General features: G+C 37.0%; 1 protein-coding gene across 1 annotated transcript in view; it reads left to right on the top strand.

Moving 5' to 3' along the window:
* The window catches only part of TDRD7 (tudor domain containing 7), a 68,797-nt gene that overhangs the window by 42,537 nt on the left and 6,230 nt on the right, over window positions 1-20,030 (top strand). Inside the window, exons 9-16 of the mRNA XM_069474460.1 lie at window positions 2,036-2,147; window positions 4,152-4,354; window positions 5,466-5,600; window positions 7,409-7,495; window positions 10,211-10,345; window positions 12,651-12,761; window positions 14,622-15,157; window positions 19,368-19,528. Coding sequence (XP_069330561.1) covers window positions 2,036-2,147; window positions 4,152-4,354; window positions 5,466-5,600; window positions 7,409-7,495; window positions 10,211-10,345; window positions 12,651-12,761; window positions 14,622-15,157; window positions 19,368-19,528 — 1,480 coding nt within the window. The remainder of the gene's footprint in view (window positions 1-2,035; window positions 2,148-4,151; window positions 4,355-5,465; window positions 5,601-7,408; window positions 7,496-10,210; window positions 10,346-12,650; window positions 12,762-14,621; window positions 15,158-19,367; window positions 19,529-20,030) is intronic.

The raw sequence follows: 20,030 nt of genomic DNA on the forward strand, positions 1-20,030 counted from the left end.
CCAGCGGATTTGGATCCTTTCATTGAGTTGGATGAAGGCTTAACCCAGCTTCACATCCCTAAAAAAAAACAGGAGTACTTATTTTTTCAGTGTAGAATTCCATGTTTTCCAACCATGACATCATTGTTGTCATTGACAGAAGCAGCTTGGTCCCTGGAAGCACAGTAGCTGAGAACAGCCATCACAAATGCTACTTTGGGGATTTAGAATCTGATAGATACCACAAGAATGATGCCTTCTCTAGAAACAAATACTGCTGCCCAGGGAACAGGTAGAAGTATGTGACTCAAGAAAAATAAGGAATGAAACTAGACCCTTATTTCTTGCCATATGAAAAAATCAAGTCAAAATGGATTAAAGAATTAAAGACCTGAAACTATGAAACTACTAAAAGAAAACATTGGGGAAATGCTTCAGGACACTGGTCTGAGCAAGGACTTCTTGGGTAATATGCCCAAGGCACAGACAACCAAAGCAAAATTGGACAAATGGGATCACATCAAGCTAAAAAGCTTCTGCACAGCAAAGGAAAACAATTAACAAAGAGACAACACACTGAATGGGAGAAAATATTTGCAAACTACCCATCTGACAAGGGATTAATAACTAGAATATATAAGGAGCTCAAGCAACTCAATAGGGAAAAAAATCAAATAATCCAATTAAAAATGGGCAAAGGGTCTGAATAGACATTTCTCAAAAGGAGACATACAAATGGCCAACAAGTATATGAAAAAGTGCTCAACATCATTAGTCATCAGGGAAATGCAAATCAAAACTATAATAAGATACCATCTCACTCCAGTTAAAATGACTTTAATCAGAAAGATAGGCAATAACAAATGCAGGCAAGGATATGGAGAAAGGGGAATGCACCTACGCTATTGTGGGAATGTAAATTAGTACAACTACTATGGAAGACAATATGGAGTTTCCTCAAAAAACTGAAAATAGAACTACAATGTGACCCAGCAATCCCACTGATGGGTATATATCCAAAGAACGGGAATTCAGTATATTGAAAAGATATCTGCACTCCCATGTTTATTGCAGCACTATTTACAATAGCCAAGATATGGAATCATCTTCAGTGTCCATTAATGAATTAATGGATAAAGAAATTGTGGTACATATACACCATGGAATATTATTCAGCCACAAAAAGAATGAAATCCTGGCATTTGCAGCAACATGGATGGAACTGGAGAAATATTATGTTAAGTGAAATAAGCCAAGCACAGAAAGACAAATCTCTCAGTCATATGTGGGAGCTAAATATCAAAAACAATTGATCTCATGGAAATAAAGAGTAGAATAATGGTTACCAGAGGCTGGGAAGGGTATCAGGGAGGGGAGGATAAAGCGGGGGTGGTTAATGGGTGCAAAAATATAGTTAGATAGAATGAACACTATCTGATAGTACAACAAAGTGACTATAATCCAACAATAAGTTAGGGTATAGTTTAAAATAACTAAAAGAGTGGAACTGGAATGTTCCTAACACAAGGAAATGTTAACTGCCTGAGGTGATGGATACTCCAATTACCATGTTTGGATTAATTCACATTGTATGCCTGTATCAAAACATCACATGTACCCTATAAAGATATACCACTATTATATACCCATAATAATTAAAAATAAATTTTTTTTTAAAAAGAAGAGAGTGATGCGGGTGTTATGATATTAGTGAAAGTAGGGGAGGCGGCTGGCTGAGTTGGCAGAACCAGACAGATGTGCTGCCGAGAGACTGGCAGTGGCAAGGCAACAGGGCTGAGCTGTCTCACAGAGGGGCGAGGTAGGGGACTGGGGCCTGACCAGGAGCGCTGGTTTCCTTGGTCTCAGCCCCAACCTTTCTCATCTGGAGTAAGTCAGGGGAAATCTCCCCTGACTTTTTCCAGGCAGCTGTGACACCCCTGACACCACTAATTTTCTGATTATGGAATAAAATGGAGCCACTTAAAAAAAAATGATTTTTTTAAGTGAGGAAAAAGAACTTTGAGCCTAAGCATTATTGGGTTTTTTTTATCATTAGGTATGCTATGTTGACTATGGTTTTAGTGAAAGTGTTGAAAAGAGCAAAGGATACAAGCTGAACCCGAAGTTTTGTTCACTCTCATTCCAAGCCACAAAATGTAAGCTTGCAGGTAAGAGGAACTTTTTATAAACTCTCTCCATTTGGATAGGTTATTACCACCATACTCTTGGATGCTTAAGTCCTAAAATGGACTAGTTATCTCAAGGTGTTACAATGTGTTATTTCTTGAAACATTTAAATAAATTTGTGTTTAACATGCTCTTTATAGGATGTGATCATTATAAGAATGTTACAATATTTGTATTATATTTTATGTATATATGAAAATATATTTATTATAATTTATTATAAAAATGTCTATTGGTCATCTTAAAGGGTTTTTTCTTGTTTTAACTGCCCTAGTAACAATTGATAGTGGCCCTGTATCATGGGATTTGATCAGTTTCAGTCCCGTTGCTCGAGGTGTTGTGAGGTGACCTTCAGCCCTCTCCCACTGAGATGGACTGTGGTGATGCTTACACCTGACACCCTCCCACGCCCAAGTATGAGTTTGGCGATAGGTCACATGTAGTTTCTTGTATAGTCCATGTATTACTATTCTTTTATTTCTTCCTCAAGGAAGCATAGAGGAATGCACATGTAGAGAGTGACATTATAGGGACAAACGTAAAGTGTAGAGGATACAGTGGTCATATGACATTCATGATGAGGAAAGGCATTGAAATATGCCTCATGGGAGGGGATGGGTGTATACATACATAATGAGTGTGATGCGCACCGTCTAGGGGATGGACACACTTGAAGTTCTGATTGGGGGGGTCGGGGAGCAAGGGCAATATACATAACCTAAACTTTTGTACCCCCATAATATGCTGAAATAAAAAAAAAAAAACATGTGGACAGATATACCAGGAGAATAAATGTAGAGATATAAATGTTCCTGAATGGGAATACTAAATATTATTAAAATAATTATTTAATTCTCAAGTAATTTAAAGGTTTAATGTGATTCCAATAAAAATTTCTAAAAGAAAAAAAAAAAGAAATATGTCTCATGCCACAGGAGCTTGAGCCAAATGCAGAAAATGATCATAACTCTTTCATGAAAACTAGTCCTCCGAAGTAATAAATGCCTCCTTCCCAGTCAGGGTGAGTCCTTATGTCATAGGAGCTGGGTTTGACTGTATCTGTGAGATAAACCTGAAGAAATTTTAAAAGCCTATTAGGAACCTGTGGGAGTTGGTTTCAGAAAGAACATATCAAGAGTACAGGACAAGAGTTAGGATGCTGAAATGAAGGCATTGAGAAAAGCCACAAAGTTATGTGTCTGGAGAACAGAACAAGAGGAGAGTAGTTCAGGAGGAGTCTAAATTTTAGCTGATGGATTTAAAGGGAGAGAATATAGAAATAGGCACTTTGGCACCACTGGGGGAAATAATGAGCTAGTTTTCATTAGTTTACTGGATTAACTTAGAATTATCAGATATATGGAATTACAATTTTCAAAGAATTTAAAGAATAGACTACAACAAAATTCACCCTATACTTGTATTATGTTAAAACATTAATCTTTGATAAATCAGAAGGTTCTTTGGTATTCTTAGGGTCATAATAGTATAATTTAAAAAGAAACAAACAATAGTACTGTGTCAGTTTCCAAATATATATGTTCATTTTATAAGAAAAAAATATTGTATATATTTAATTAAAAATGAAAAAAAATCAAGGGTAGAATTTTAGGAAGAACATTGCAGATTCATGACTGGCAGACACAATGATAGCTTCTTATGCGTATTAGTCTTTTTGTTTGAAATATGTGTTTGTATATAAAGTGAAGGTTGTTTCTCCTCAGGTAGAAATTCTTATTGATCATCAGTTTTTCTTCTTGTTTTAAGATTCCCTGCTTTAGTGTATCATTCAAAAGGGCATTCACATTATATTTTTTAAAACAAAGTGTAAGGCATAAAAGATTATAAAATAAAGCTTTCATATAAAATTTAACAATTTTGCGTTAGATTCATAATTTTAATAAGCGGTCAAGACAGACACAATCTATTCACCCTAAAATTATTTTGCGAATAAAGTAGAAATTAAAATATTCAATATTTTTCAGGATTGGAAGTTCTAAGTGATGATCCTGATTTAGTGAAGGTGGTTGAATCTTTAACTTGTGGAAAGATCTTTGCAGTGGAAATACTTGACAAAGCTGATATTCCACTTGTTGTTTTGTACGATACATCAGGAGAAGATGATGTCAATATCAATGCCACCTGCTTGAAGGCCATATGTGACAAGTCACTAGAGGTTCACCTGCAGGTACCATTGCGATCACTGTTATCATCTGTTACACATATTCTATGAAAGAAAATCATAAGGAAAGAATATTATAAATTTTAGGCTAACAAATGGTAGAGACAGATTACTATATATTAAGGGACAAAAGGAGAAGGGGGAGCTGGAAGGGGGAAAAGTGCCAAAAAATTAACAGTAATTATTTCTTAGGAGTTGGATTTTTTATTTTCCAGATTCTACAACAAACATGTATTGATTTTATATGAAATTATTTTTTTCTTTTATATATATATATATATATATATATATTTTTTTTTTTTTTTTTCATTCCAGAGAGAGGAGCTGGTCAGGCTCTACAAGTGGAGAAAGACCTGAAATTATTGTGTAAACATAATAAGGGAAGATAATATAAAAAAGGGAAAATTAGGTCCATGAAGATGTTTATTATTAGCTTTAGCATTTTTAAAATGTAAAGAACATAAATGCCCCAAAATAAGGAAACCTTAAATAAATGATAGAACATTCACTCTAGAGAATAGGATGAGATGTTTAAGATGATCATTTTAAAGACTTTATAAAAACAATGGGAAAAATTTTGTTTTAATAAGTAGAGCAACTGCAAATTGTCTTTATATTATTATTTGACTAAAAATGGCTAAAATTAAATATTTACTTTATTATAGTATTTAAAAATCACAAAATTTTATGTGGCCTGTGGACACAGGTTAGAAAGTAGACTGATAATATAGTTGATTTTGTGAGAGTTTTTTATTTTCACTTTTGTTAATGTTGCAAAAACATAGTTTATGTAATAATTCTTTTTCTAAATAAATGGGGAGAAAATAAATCAATGTTAAGGATATTGTTAGCTTTTCAGACAATGGAATGTGGTAATGTATGTAGAATGTCTATTTTGTCCCTGACACAAATGATACTGGATATTCCTTTTGAAAAGAAAGGAATTCAAATTAGTTTTTTACATTTAAGTTATGAATTTCATTTCATCCTATCCTCTAACTTAGAAGGTTTTAAAATGCAAAGGCTTTTAACGGGATATTTAGGTAGATACCCCTTAGGTAGGTAAGAGCTGCATTCTGTTCTCAACCTTTCTTGGGGTGTCTTTTGTCTATTCTAGGTTGACGCTATGTACACAAATGTCAAAGTGACGAATATTTGCTCTGACGGGACACTTTACTGCCAGGTGCCTTGTAAGGGTCTCAACAAGCTCAGTGACCTTCTACATAAGATAGAGGACTACTTCCATTGTAAGGTATGGTGGAATATCATCCATGTCTAAAATTAGCCCTAAAATTATAAACAGGAGTGGTTCATTAAATTATATAAGTATGAATAATTTTTTAATAGTTTGAGGTAGAATCTCTAGAATAGTAGGTAAGAGCACCAGACTTCAGAGCTTTAAAAGAACATAATACCATTTCTGCACTGTAAAATGAAGGAATAATAGTGTGTATCTATAGGATTGTCATGAGGACTAATTGCAGCACTGCTTAGCTCAGAGCCTAGGATATAGTAAGTGCTCAAACAATTGGTAGATTTGTCATTTATAACATGCAGTTGACAGTCTCATGATGCCGGTGCCTGTGCCTCTGTCTGCTGGAGCCAGCTGCCTCATCTGCCTCAGGCAACAGAGAAACCTTGGAATTTAGAAGGAGAATAATACTTACCTTCTTAATTCTGCCCTTATCTTCCTTCTCAGGCATCAGTCCCCAAGCTCTTTATGGTCCCTGAGGACCTGCTGCCTGGTAAATGTGGTTCTGCAGCTTAAATTGTATTAGTAAGCACTTTACACTTTTATCCTAATATTTTTTTTTTCTGAATCAAGATCTGTAGAGGTTTTGTTTTAAGTTTCTGAAGTGGTTTGCTTATGGCCGTTAGGACATTATATTCATAATCCAGAAAATGCTGTGGCTTCCAAGTTACTAAACCCTACTGCCTCTGAAACCCTGGCCCCCTCACCCCTGGAAGTGAATCCTTCTCTACCCTACAGAGCACATTGGGTACCTCAGGGCACTCATATTCAGCTTTGTATTGTAGCCATTTGCCTTACTAGAGTGTAGGCTTATCGGCAACTTACCAATTTTCTACATCCCTTACAGTACCTAATCTGCTGTCTTACATAGAATGGATATTCCAAAATATTTTCTGAATCAGGTTAAACCTGCATTCAGACTATAGTCTGGAATTGAGACATTAGATACATAGCTTTATCTCTTTCATGTTTCAGATGTCATCCATATATGTGTGTGTGTGTGTATATCTCAAGGTCATTCCTGAAGTTGAATTTGCTAGTCTATCTTGGAGAAATCTGAGACACCCAAAGAGGCTTGACTCCAGTGATTCATTTGTATGGATGTTCTTATAACCTATAGTGGTGAAGAAAGCACTCTCGATATTTGCTAGTGCCCTGGTAACCCAAGTGGAGACATTGCCTTTGGGAAGAGTAGAAACACTCACCCTGAACAGAAAGAGACCATGCATAGGTCCCCAACATCTAGCTACAGTGGAAGAGGAAGATGAAGAGACCTACAGCTGTGATTTGCTGGCGTTTCACTGGCACTGATATCATATTTGTATTGATAACATTTGTTTTGGAATTAAAATCTTCCTATCTTTGAATCTGAATGTTAAGAAATGTTAATAGGCCTTACTGACAGCTAGCCCAGCCTTCTTACTTTTCAACCCTGCTGCTCTCCTGCTTTTTGGCAGATTCAGCACCTCTCTTCACGTGTAACTGATGAAGCCAGGGCCTAAATGAATCACACTGACCTCTACGCTAACGTTTTAGACATTTTAATAGTGCTGTTGTATGAGCCATGTACTCTTAGGGAGAGTAAATCACTGACATAAACAAATGCATGAGTAACAAGGCAGAAGTTTTATAACCCTGGTACATTTGCTGCATCACTGCAGTGTACTCCATGTAGGGAAAGGGCTCACAGAAGTCTGATTACTTGTGGGTATGACTGTCTGCCTGTGCCACAGCAATCTGTTTTTCTAATGGTGTAGCAATACACTCTTTGGTAAGAGTAATAAAAATACTGTGTTTTTGTTTTGTAGCACATGACCTCCGAGTACTTCGTTTCATTACCCTTCTGTGGGAAAATCTGCCTCTTCCATTGCAAAGGAAAATGGTTACGAGTAGAGGTAAAATCAGTCACTTTACTTTTTTTTTTTATCTTATTGTGAAATATTTCAAGTAAACAGGATTTTATAAAATGGAATACGCACTCATGGACTTACCACCTGAGGATGAGGTAAAACCTGACCAATATGGGTGAAGCTCCTCATTTACATACCTTCTTCTACCCCTACCCCGAGGGTGAACTTGGTGTTTCTCATTCTTGTTTATTATTTGTTTATAGTCTTACTGTTATTTATAACTATGCACACATACTTTTACTATATACTTTTAATATTTAGATAGTAGAATTATAGCAATGAATACTTATATAGAATATATATAGTAAAAAGTAAATGAATATAACTAAATGAATAAGTTTTTAAAATTTATGTAAATAATAAAGCGTTTTGATTCTTGTGAACATGCTTTTTAATTCAGTGTGTTTGTGAGATTCACCTATGTTGATGTGTGCAGCTCTAGTTTATCTATTTTTACTGCTGTATCATATAACCATGAATATGCCAGTATTATCACTCCATCTTCCTGATGACAGACATTGATTGTTTTTAGTCTTTTGTTATAAGCAGTGTTACTATGAACCCTCATACCTAGGAATGGAGTTTCTAAGTATTGGGAATGTGTATCTTCAGTTTTACTAGATATTGCCTAATCGCTCTCTAAAGTCGCCCTTCCATTGAGAGTGTGGCCCTTGGAGAGTTCTGGCTTCATGGGACAGTCTCAGATCCTCCCTCCCTCTTGCCTGGGTCTAAGTCCATGTCACCTGCCCAGGATGGTTTTGGCTTCAGTGTTCATATACTCCTCTATTTCCACTCCCTAATAATTGTCTTATTTTCTTGCAAGCTTAGTTATGAATTTGAAATGAGGTTTATTATATTTTATCATGTATTAGATGTTTTTTAAAAGCTAGGTTTTGGATTTTTGTGGTTATTTGCTCTTTCTTTCTTTTTTGGATATCTAGTTTGCCCAATTGCTAAAATTTGGAAATCTTGGCTTGATTTTATTTTATTTTTTTCTATTTTTTCTTTGCTACAGAGGTTCTTAACCTAGATACAAAGACCTCTACTTTCATGGGGCCGGGGGCAAGGGGGACCCTGAACCCTCCTGGAATTGCATGCAAATTGTGTGTGTGTTTGTATTACATATTTTGGGGGGAAAGTATGCATAATTTTTGTAAGATTCTCAAACCAGCCCCCAAAAGGTAAAAATCATTGCTTTATTGATTTTTTAATGCTGCATAGCAACATTTTGTTAACTTAATTATACTGATTTTCCCATTATTTAAATAAAACCTGGTCATGTCTACTGTAATGATAGCAGCAATTTTGAAGTAATTACTGTCATTAATATGAACATATGTCAGAAGGCTGGTATGACCAAGGTTATGTGCTTAAGTACAAACTTCAAAAACATGACTCTTTGAAAAGATTATGGCATTATTCAGATGTTAAAGCTCTGTTATTTAGTTTATAATATGTAAATGTACAAATACTTTTTAAACATTTTATTTTGAAATTATTTCACTTTTTAAAAAGTTACAAAAAATAGTACAGAGGTCCCATTTGCCTTTTGCTTACCTTCTCCAAATTTTAACATCCTATTTAACCATTCTGTAATTATCAAACTCAGGAAATTAACATTAATACAATACCATTAACTAATCTAAAGAACTTACTGAGGACATTCCCACAAATGTCCTTTTTCTGGTCCAGGATGCCACATTGCATTAGTTGTCCTGTCTTCGTAGGATCCTCCAGTCTGGCAGCTAGCCAGTCTGTCTTTCTCATTCATGACTTTTTGAAGAGTAGCTTCACTTTGTAAAGCATCTCTCAATTTGAGTGTCTTCATGTTTAAGTTCAGGTTATGGGTTTTTGGCAAAAATGCATTCTCAGTGTATCTCCAAATACTTTAGATAATATCTAGTATTATTTTTCTTACTATCAAATTGTGTACTGTCTACCTTTGAGGTAGACAGAAGGTTTGAGTATTCATTCTCTTAGTGATGTATAGAAAGTTAGGGAGGGAAAAATGATTAATGAAGAACAGATCCTGTGTTTAAATGATATATTTGTTCTTGACAGTTAATACAAATGATTACAAAGGTCATTATTGCTTTGACTCAGGTATAGTTTTCTGATTTTTTGAACTATTAATTTGGACTTTAATTTACCTCTCTATGACTTTCTGAGTTTTGATTTTTTTCAGTTGGGATAAATAAAAATTATTACGTTTTCTTATAAAGCTATAAAATACATTATGATTTAAAAATATATAGTATTGACCCACAGTAAAATTGTGTCTCTGAATTACCTGTTTTTTATTTCTTCATTCCTAAGATACAATAGTTTTTTCTTTACATTGTAACATTTTGAATAACAGAGTACATCTTATAACCAGTAATATATAATAACATATCAAACTATTTTATAATAAATTGTGTCCTAAAATTAGAGAAATAGTAAATATTACTATACTTACGAATTTTACTGAATATTATTAGCTTACTGATTATTACAGATTAAATGAATTAACAACTAGATGTTGAAATCAATTCTTTAAAAGAATATTTAGTAAATAATACACTTAAGGGAAAATCATAATTAACACTAGTGTTTGTTGCTTTTAATATGCAGTTTAGAATTGTATAAAATGTAATTGCACAGAAGCATTTTGGTCTTTGGGGTCTGCTAATAAATAAGCCAACATGTATCTCATTTCAGATCACAAACGTTCACAGCAGCCGGGCTCTTGATGTTCAGTTCTTGGACTCTGGCACTGTGACATCTGTAAAAGTGTCAGAGCTCAGGGAAATTCCGCCTCGGTTTCTACAAGAAATGATTGCAATCCCACCACAGGTACAGTGTTACCAGCCTGGGAGATTTGGATGTGTTTGTAATCATGTTGTGAGATGCCTTCTTGGTTTTGATCTAGTTAATGGTCAAAGACCTAGTTTAAGAAACTGGAAATTGTCCAAATGTGGTTGTCTTGTTTTCAGAAGTAAATCTTAGCTGACTTAGACAAGAAGACCAGTCATATTTACAAAATACTGTTTGATAAATGTTTGTTTTCAAGTACACTGAGTCGTTAGACTCTATTGTCAGTTACGGAGTCATTAGGCTATATTGTCCAATTAGAGGTTCCATTGTAATAATTAGATGCCATTACTGACTTCTACATAGTTCTAGAATATTGTATGTAAATGTTTATTTCTAGAGTTTGTCGTTTCATTAGGTAACTGTTCTCTTTGGGAATCTGTTCATACTTAATCATTTTCTTAATGACTTTCCCTCCATACATTTTAATAAAAAAATTAACTTCAGCCAGTCCTTTCTTTAATTAGCAAACATTCAAATGATAAGGATTTTGAATTATTTTTAATTGTTCAGAACTACTTACCACCTTTAGAAGTAGAAGACCTTGTACAGAAATTAGTATCTTTAAAAAAAAACTATTCAATATTCTATAATTTCAAACTGTCCCTTGACTAATATTTTTCAGAAGATACCTTCCGCCATGAAACTCAGTGAATAAAAGGTAGTTGTCCGTAATTAGCATGACTTTGGGCATCTCTTTCACTCCCATCACCATTGGCTTTTCTAACAATGACTGTTACAGAGAAGCTGTTTTCAAAATCATTTTTGCTCTCTTGCTGCTCAGCCATAATGGAAATTATTAGACCTTCAAGTGCTGCTGTCATTTAATAACACCTCTGGCCTCTACATCCCCTTGTTGGAACAGCCATGCAGGGCCAGCCTTACCCAGAAAAGGGCCCCTGGGCTGGAGGGGAAGGAAGGATCTGTCCCACTGCTCTGTCTGAAAGTTACACGGTAGTACCTTCTTCATGCTACAGCGTTAACAATCACTACACATTTTTCCATTGATCTTACCTAGGTTCATGACTTGACAGATGTAAAGGCTATTGGTTGGGGGAACCTTAAAGGCCAGCTAGCCCAAGCATCTGGCTAACAGCATCTCCCCAAGGGTCTAAGAGTAGCAAACCAGTGACTGTCAGCCAAAGATGACCCATAAATACTGAGTTTTGGCTCTTGGCTCTTACAGTATTTTAAAAATGTGAATTCATTGCCAGGATTTTAAAATTTAAACATTTCACACAAAAATCCCTATCTCGAGCTTTTCTCTCGACCAATTGGGGCATCTGACTGTACTGAGCCCTCTCCTTTGTGGGGCCGTGCTCCTTGGCAGCTTCGAGGCCTTCTGTGTGGGCCCCATGGGGCCTGCCTGGCTCCTCCATTGCCTGCTCAGCCCCTGCAGGTCTTGGAGTCCGCTCTCTGCTCTGAGTGACTCTTCCCCGCCCGGAAAGGTGCCACATCCAGCTGGCACAGTAAGAGGCCTGCCACCCCTGGGGCAGGAGGGGAAGGGGAGGAAGAGGTTCAGAGAGGAAAGAAGGAATCCTGGACGTGGGTTTCATCCCTTGCACAAAACTGCCTCCGTCAATTCAAGGACTTACTTGAGGTGAAGGGAGTCCCCGAGGCCACCTTTCACTCCCTGCTGTAGCGTCCTTCAGAAGAGTGTGTGCAGTGGGGGTGGGAGGTGAAGAGCACTGGGGACAGTGAGGCTTTTAGGGCTCTGTGGATTTCAGTTTTCTCACCCTCCTTAATTCTCCTTACGGCCTCCTTCAGAAGGTGAGCCTGGCACCCCTGAGGTACTCAGGAAATGCTCAGTGTAGCACCTAGGCCTCCAAAAAGACTTCTGCAATGGGAGTCAGATTTCCTCCAAATGACACTTTTTTTTTTTTCTTTTTTTCAGCTGGGCTTAGAGGGAAGGCCTAGATAACCCTAAAGTCCCAAGCCTGTCTTCACAAGTTTGTTATCTCACACAAGTTAGTCTCTCTGAGTCCATTTCGCCATCTGTAAAATGGGGTCACAATACCTGTCATGCAGAAGTGGGGGAGAATGAGAGTATTTGGAGTGCCTGGTACAAGCCCTGGCCCCTAACAGGAGTAAAGACAGTAGAAGTAATAGGAATAGAGGCAGGAACATAGCAGATGCTCCAACTGAGAGCTGTGACTGTCAGCATTAGCTATTGTTGCTTGCTCTCTATCTTGGCAATATCTGACTTGCAGGAAAATGCTACTGACGTTACGCGTAAGTACCTATTTTATGATGGTGTGTTCACTTTTCCATCATGTTTTCTTTCCAGGCTATTAAGTGCTGTTTAGCAGATCTTCCACAGTCTATTGGCATGTGGACACCAGATGCTGTGCTTTGGTTAAGAGATTCTGTTTTGAACTGCTCAGACTGCAGCATTAAGGTTAGTGTCTCATTGTTCCTGATATATTTTGAAAAGGAGCTGGCAGCCGTAAGGGCTCATTTGGTTTTTATGGAAGAATTTTATATCACTGTAAACTGACACTTTCACATCTAACACGTTTTTATATTCAAGAGATTTATTACATGTGTACCTATATTTCATGGTTTAATTGGTTTTTATGTAACAAGTTATCCTATGTCTCTACTATTATTTTTAAACCCTTAATATACTTTTATTAATAAGGTAGTAGAGATGGTTCTCTGCTCCTATTTTGCTTTATGATAAGAAATTACGTTCCCACATATCTCCTGATAAATTTTTCTAAAGATCATTTAAGCCCTATATTTCTTTTTTTCCTAAATTAGAATGATTTTTGCCTCTTTTCCTAACGTTTATTCAAACTGCTGTATTTACTTCACTAGCTCTAGTTTCTTTTTCTGAACTTTTACATCTTTAAATCATAAATATCACTCCTATTTCCAAGAATAGAAATGTAAGAAGATGATTTTTTCTCTTTTGTTATCTGATGCAAATAGTATTATCATTTTATATAAACATTTAACAGTGAAATGTCCTTGGGAAATATCTTCATGAAGACCTCTGAATTATTCTAACTTACACTGATTTTGCTATCTTTATTCTCCTCTAGGGTTTATAATGTACAGTTACATGCTTAAGTATGTACCATTTTATTTTCCTCAATTGTCACATAATATTATTAATATTTTCGCAGATACTCTTTAAGTTCCTAAAGCCAGAATATTGGGTACTCAATAAATATACTTTTTAACTCTTAGTTTTTAAAATTGTACTTTTGTATCATAAATATCAAAATGAATTAGTAGTCAGTATTTCATTAGTACTTCAAAGGATGAATTTAAAAAGACTGATATGGGTAGGAAACAAATTTTTTTAAGTAGATGGACTTCCGTGCTGTTTTCTCCCTCTCTTCATTGCTGTGCTCCTCCCTGTCATTTCTAGCCCTGTTTGGTAAAAGATAGGTGTGGCTGTAAGTGTCTTATTTTTGTCACTGGTAAGAGAAACCAGAGTTGCTGATGAGAATAATTAACAGCCACCTTGCCCTATGGGACACATGGCAGTACAGTCACAAATATCAATGTGTGCTAATTCCATACAAAAACCCCTTGGGCAGAAAGAGCAGAGGTAGGTAGTCAGAAGGTCTCTTGAGCAAAAGGTTTGTAAAATGGCAATTTTGGCCTATTCAATGGTGCATTGTTCTTCTTTTTCTCCCCAAGTCCCTTTCCTCCCATGTAATTGGGGAGGAGGGGAGGGGGAAGACATATACTAGGACCCTACAAGGAATCTGAACCAGAGGTGCCTAAGGATATGGTGGATTTCAACACTTTTTCCTTCCCTTTGCAGTCGGAGGGTGCACCAGCCTTAAGCAGAATGCCTGGAGAATGTTTTGCCCTCGTTGTGATTTTTTTTTTTTTTTTATTGTTGACATTGGCTGATGAGCCCCTGGGGCTCAATATACTATTGTTTCTACTTTGAGTGTTTTGAAATGTCATCAATGAAAAACTTTTGATCATGATATATAGAATCACTTCCTTTCTCAGTGACAATGACCTATAGTAAGCCATAAGGTTTTCTCAGCTTTCGAAAGTTAGTAAATTTTTCATTTCTGTAAGGTTGCTCTGTTTTCTAGACTAGTTTGAAGAGCCAATTTATTGCTAAGCTGTGATAGATAATTTATCTTTCCTTAAATAAAATGAATGTTAGCAGGTTTGGGGGGCGGTTTGCAAAATACTGTGTTTTAATGTTTAGGGTTAGTATAACTGCCTCTCAGAATTCAATGTGAACTTGGATTCCTTGAATTGTTTTTTGTGTTTTCCAAAGGTTACGAAAGTGGATGAAACCAGAGGGATTGCACATGTTTATTTATTTACTCCTAAGAATTTCCCCGATCCTCACCACAGTATTAACCGCCAGATTACAAATGCAGACTTGTGGAAGCATCAGAAGGATGTGTTTTTGAGTGCCATATCCAGTGGAGCTAGCTCTCCTAGCAAAAATGGCAACACGCCCGTGTCGGGCAACACACCTGTGTCAGGCAACACACCTGTGTCTGGCAGCACTGGAGAGAATTTCAGAAAGAGCCTCATGGATGTCATCAAAAAGTCCGTGGTGGACCATACCAACTCTTTCTCCGTGGAGGAACTGCCACCTCCTGTGGTCTTGTCAAAGCCAGGAGAACACATGGATGTGTATGTACCAGTGGCCTGTCACCCAGGCTACTTTGTCATCCAGCCTTGGCAGGAGATACATAAGTTGGAGGTTCTGATGGAAGAGATGATTCTGTATTACAGTGTGTCTGAAGAGCGCCACATAGCGGTGGAAAAAGACCAAGTGTATGCTGCAAAAGTGGAAAATAAGTAGGTTCTTGGACAAAGCATTTTATTCTACTCCTATGAAAAATGTGTAGAATGATATCAAGAGTCTTAATCACAACAGGGGAACTTTGAACTGCATGAATGGGAATTTTGAGTGTGAAACAAAACCAATGAATTTTTCAGTTTTCTAATATTTAAAATGATGTCATTTATCTAAAAGTCTAGAAACCATATTTCTGTTAAAACCTAATTATATACCTAAAATGAAGGTTTAGTTGTTTTTCCATTAGAAAAATATTTTTTTATTCAGAAAATAGCCAGATTTTTCATTTAGTTACTTTTTATTTTAAAAAATAAACTGTTTATTATGGAAAATTTAGAAAATGCAAAAAGAAATTAAAATCAACAAGCCAGGTATAACACTTGCTGAACTACTTATGTATTTCTTCTAGTTTTTATACATGCATATTTATATAGTTGGTATATTATTAGTATGTATAATTTGGTACCTGCTTTTTTTACCTAACATTATGCTTTGGACATTTTTCCATGTGATAAAGTTTCTTCACAAACCTTTTTAACGACTGAATGATAGTTCATCATATGGAGAAGTCATAATTTACTTATAATTCTCTTTTGTTATGTAGGGTTTTTTTCTCCCATATTTTTCACTATTATAAATAATGTTGAACATAAATCTTTGTTTGCATCTCTGGTTATTTATTCACGGGATATATTCCTAGAAGAAAAATCACTTGCTGAAAGATGACAGAATTCTTGCTTTGCTGTCAGTTGTATCCTAGCAGTTGTGCCCCCTTCTGTAAGGAGCAACAATGCATATTCCACTACTTTTTGGCCTTGGAACTGGGAGAACCATACTTTGTTCAGCACTTTAGTCTGTTTTCTAGTATTTTAACATTTGGATCCATGCTCTTCTCCCCAGAGCCCCTCCTATGTGTGGTTCCATCCAGTGAAGCCCAAGCATTCCACTCTCCACTCAAGCCTTGAAGCCCCGGGAAACGTCACAATTGCTCCTGTCCTGTCCCTTTGCCAGCTTTCATAGGAGAAATGAATGAGTTTATTTGTTGATGCTGAACACAGAGAATTGTCTTCCTCCCAAACACACACACACACTCCCCTCAAAACTCAATTTAAAAGATCAAACTGCTTTTTTTATATGAAATGTTTTCTTTCTTTCTTGAGATAGCAAACAGGCATATATAAAATTTTGTCATTTTCTGGGAAGAAAAAAGCCTAATTTTTAACTCTCAAAAGTGAAAAATGGCCAGGTGCGATGGCTCACGCCTATACTCCTAGCACTTTGGAAGGCCAAGGTGGGAGGATCACTTGAGCCCACGAGTTCGAGACCAGCCTGGGCAACAGCAAGACCTCGTCTCTACAAATAATAAAAGAATTAGCCGGGCATGGTAGTGTACTCCTGAAGTCCCAGCTACTTTGGAGGCTGAGGCAGGAAGAACATGTGAGCCCAGGAGTTGGAGGGTGCAGTGAGCTATGATGACACCACTATACCCTAGCCCAGGCAGTAGAGCAAGACCTTGTCTCAAAAAAAAAAAAAAAAAAAAAAAGTGAAAAGTATAATAGCTCTCATTTTGAAAAGCATACTTCCATGTTGCAAGATTTTGATCTTTAAAAAACCATTTTTGCTATCTCATGTTATTTACACCACAAGCATAAATGGGTTTAATTCAATTTGTGTAAGTTTTCTTCAATAAGAACTCTTTGCAGGATAATTCAATCACAGTTAAAACCAAACTCATGCTACCCATCATCTGGGGGGCAGATTAATGATGATCGATGGTGACGCGTTCCCACCAGGAGGAAAGGGCTTGTGTGCAAGAGGAGAACCCATGAACTGGAGACCTACAGGGCCTCACACTCCCCACCCACCCTCATGGGTTTGAACAGCTCTGCCCCAGGACTCTTGGGCTTCAACCAGTTAATTTGTCCCAGATAATCAAGGGATGTTTTGTATTATAAGAACAAATTATCTGATGCTTTTTTAAACTTCATGAACTGAATCAATATAAAGTATTTAGAGCTTATTTAAAACTCAGGACTATTAATATTTTACTAAATTTTGTTCCCAACTATGGTAAGTTAAGACTCGGGAATTTCAGATACCTTTTTTATTACAGAGGTTTCCAAATCTATCTTAGTATAATAATATTGGAAAACCTATTAAAAATGCATATTCTCCTTCCTTACCCCAGGCATTCTGAATCAGAAATCTCTCCAAAATCTGTGTTTTTAACAAACTCCAGGTGATGCCTGCCCTGAAATTGGTAATCTAGTCAAAACTGAGGCCTTTATTTAAGTTCCTAGTTTTGAAAATTGAAAGCTGAATAGAAATAGTACACATCAATTTTCTGATGACTCTTTCTTCAGTGCTGTGTACCCCTTATTTATGGGCTAAAGACACCGACCACCATCATGTTGCCCTGTACGATTTAAAAATGATGCTATCGGTGGTTTCATCTCCTTTTGCACTTGCACAAACTAGCAACCCGTACCAAACTGGCATTTCCACATGTGAAATTTTCTCTTCAGTTTGGTCTGAAGCTCTTAGTTATACAGCTAATCTTCATTTTAATAATCACGATGATGGCTACCATTTGCCAAGTACCTGTTGTAAACCAAGTAATGTGCTAGGCACTTTTCACACATTATTTCTGCAAGTGAATTAAAATATTACACATGAGATGACTGAGGTTCAGAGAGGTTAAATAAAGAGCCCAGGGTGACACAAATGAAAAATGGCCCAGGTGGAGACTCCAGTTTAACTCCGTTTGGTCCTCAAAGCTCATGAACTTACTATGTATCCTTTCTGTGTTCCAGTTATCTCTGGGACGCATGGAGCATTTCTTGCTACACTTTGAGCCTGTCTGAAGGTTTCTGGGATTAACTCAGAAGCCCCCAGTACAGGGTGGGGAACCTGTGGCCTTCTGGATCCTTGAGTGCAGCCTTTTGACAGAACAAATCCTTTGATTAAAGGGATTTGTTGTGTAAAGTTTGGATTCGGTCAAGGGGCCCAGTCATATACAGTGTTTAAAGTGTTTAAAGTTGACCCCTTCGTAGATTTCTCACGGTGGTTCGCCCTATAGCAGTTGCATGGGTTTCCTATACCCGTTCTCTGCTAGGGGTTCATTGGCTGAAGAATTGGTCCAGTCTGGCCAGCCCCAGCCCAGCAGTGTGTTGCAGTACAGCGCCTGCTATTCCTCTGGGCTTGTGGCTTATGGCTGATAAACCTGTTCCAGCGAATGACTGAGCCTGCCATCTGCGGTGGAGTCCAATTCAACAGCATTCAGGAGCAGGAATCACCTCCAAGATACTTTCCTTTTAGCCATTATGAATGATCTTCATTTCCTTGGTGTAGTAATACTTTTTAATCATGTAATTGAGACTGTAGGACTTTAAAATGATCCTTCATATATTAGCCTTGATGTCTAGGTTTTTCCTCATTTTAATAATGTTGATGTAGCCCCAGAGGGGAAAAGTATATTCATTTGAACTTCTTTCTGGTGCCTTGACTCCAGATCTGAAACCATCCTCCTCTTCTTCCCCCATACTCTCCTACCCTTTCCAAGTTCCTTATTTTAGGTGGTGGCTTGGCTTTTTGTTTTGTTTTGTAATGTCCTTACTTAGCATGATTAAAATTGTCAACTTTTCATTCAAAACTGTTTTGCTCTCTCCCCAGCTGCCTTCCCAGTCTAAATTTCTCTTCCATTTCTGCACACATTCCACCCTTTATACTGGAGTGTTTGCTCTGCTGCCACCGCCATGGCCTCTAGAATCTTCTGTGCTTTCTTCTCAAGCATTTCTTCAGCCCCAGCTGGCCCTGCTTGCCTCTATCTTTCCATCATCCAAACACGTACCATGTGCCAAACATGTGGCCATCCTCTGTCTCCCCACAGTGAAAGGATCCCCTGGCTTTGTCATCGTCATCCGCCATGGCATTTGGTTCATTCTGCATCATGACAGTTGGCAGTTTATGTATCTGCTTCCTTCACCAGCTCCATGAGGCCCGTAAAAGCCTCTTGAATGAGCAGATTCTGTCGAATGAGTCAGTGGAGAAAGAAGCAGCAATTGCTTTAAAAACTTCTATGACAATATAGTTTTGTGTTTTGATAACCATCATTTGCATTAATTTTTCTTCTTATCATAAGATGTTACCCTTAAAGCAAGTGTTGACTTTGTGTGTTTTCTCTTTCTTTTTAATCCAATGAACGTCCAGGTGGTACAGGGTGCTTCTAAAAGGAATCCTGACCAATGGACTAGTATCCGTGTATGAGCTGGACTATGGCAAGCATGAGTTGGTCAACATAAGAAAAGTGCAGCCCCTGGTGGATGTGTTCCGAAAGCTCCCCTTCCAGGCAGTCACAGCTCAACTTGCAGGTAATTTCTGTGGAAATGGAACTCGTGCTACAACATAGCTTATGTTGTCATTTTGTCCTGAGTACTTAGCAAGTTACTGAATTACTGGCCTACTGAGTTTGTTTTTTTAACTAATAACATCCCAATCATAATAGAAATAATTTCAGTGATCTCTTAGAGTCATGCTCTACTATTACATCTGTTGTTGATATTTTCCCTACTCCTTTATCACTCTGATTTCATGCATGAGTATATTCCTAAAGCTATAATCTTAGCACAGGTATAATATTGCATTCTGCTTTTCTTCATTTAGCGTTTTTTTCCCCTAACTACTTCTTGGTTGTCATTTCATGGTTTGGCTTATTATTTTTAAGGGAAAAAATTGCCATTTTATTGTTATTTCCCTATTGTTGAACATTTAGGTTGTTTCTACTTTTCATTGTATATTAAGAAAAACCCTGGAGCTAGGCATACTAGCTAAAACAAGCAAAAAGCCATGGCAACAACCTAAATGATCAACAGG

This window comes from Eulemur rufifrons, chromosome 7 (genome assembly GCF_041146395.1).
Source record: "Eulemur rufifrons isolate Redbay chromosome 7, OSU_ERuf_1, whole genome shotgun sequence".
In the NCBI taxonomy this organism is placed as follows: domain Eukaryota; kingdom Metazoa; phylum Chordata; class Mammalia; order Primates; family Lemuridae; genus Eulemur; species Eulemur rufifrons.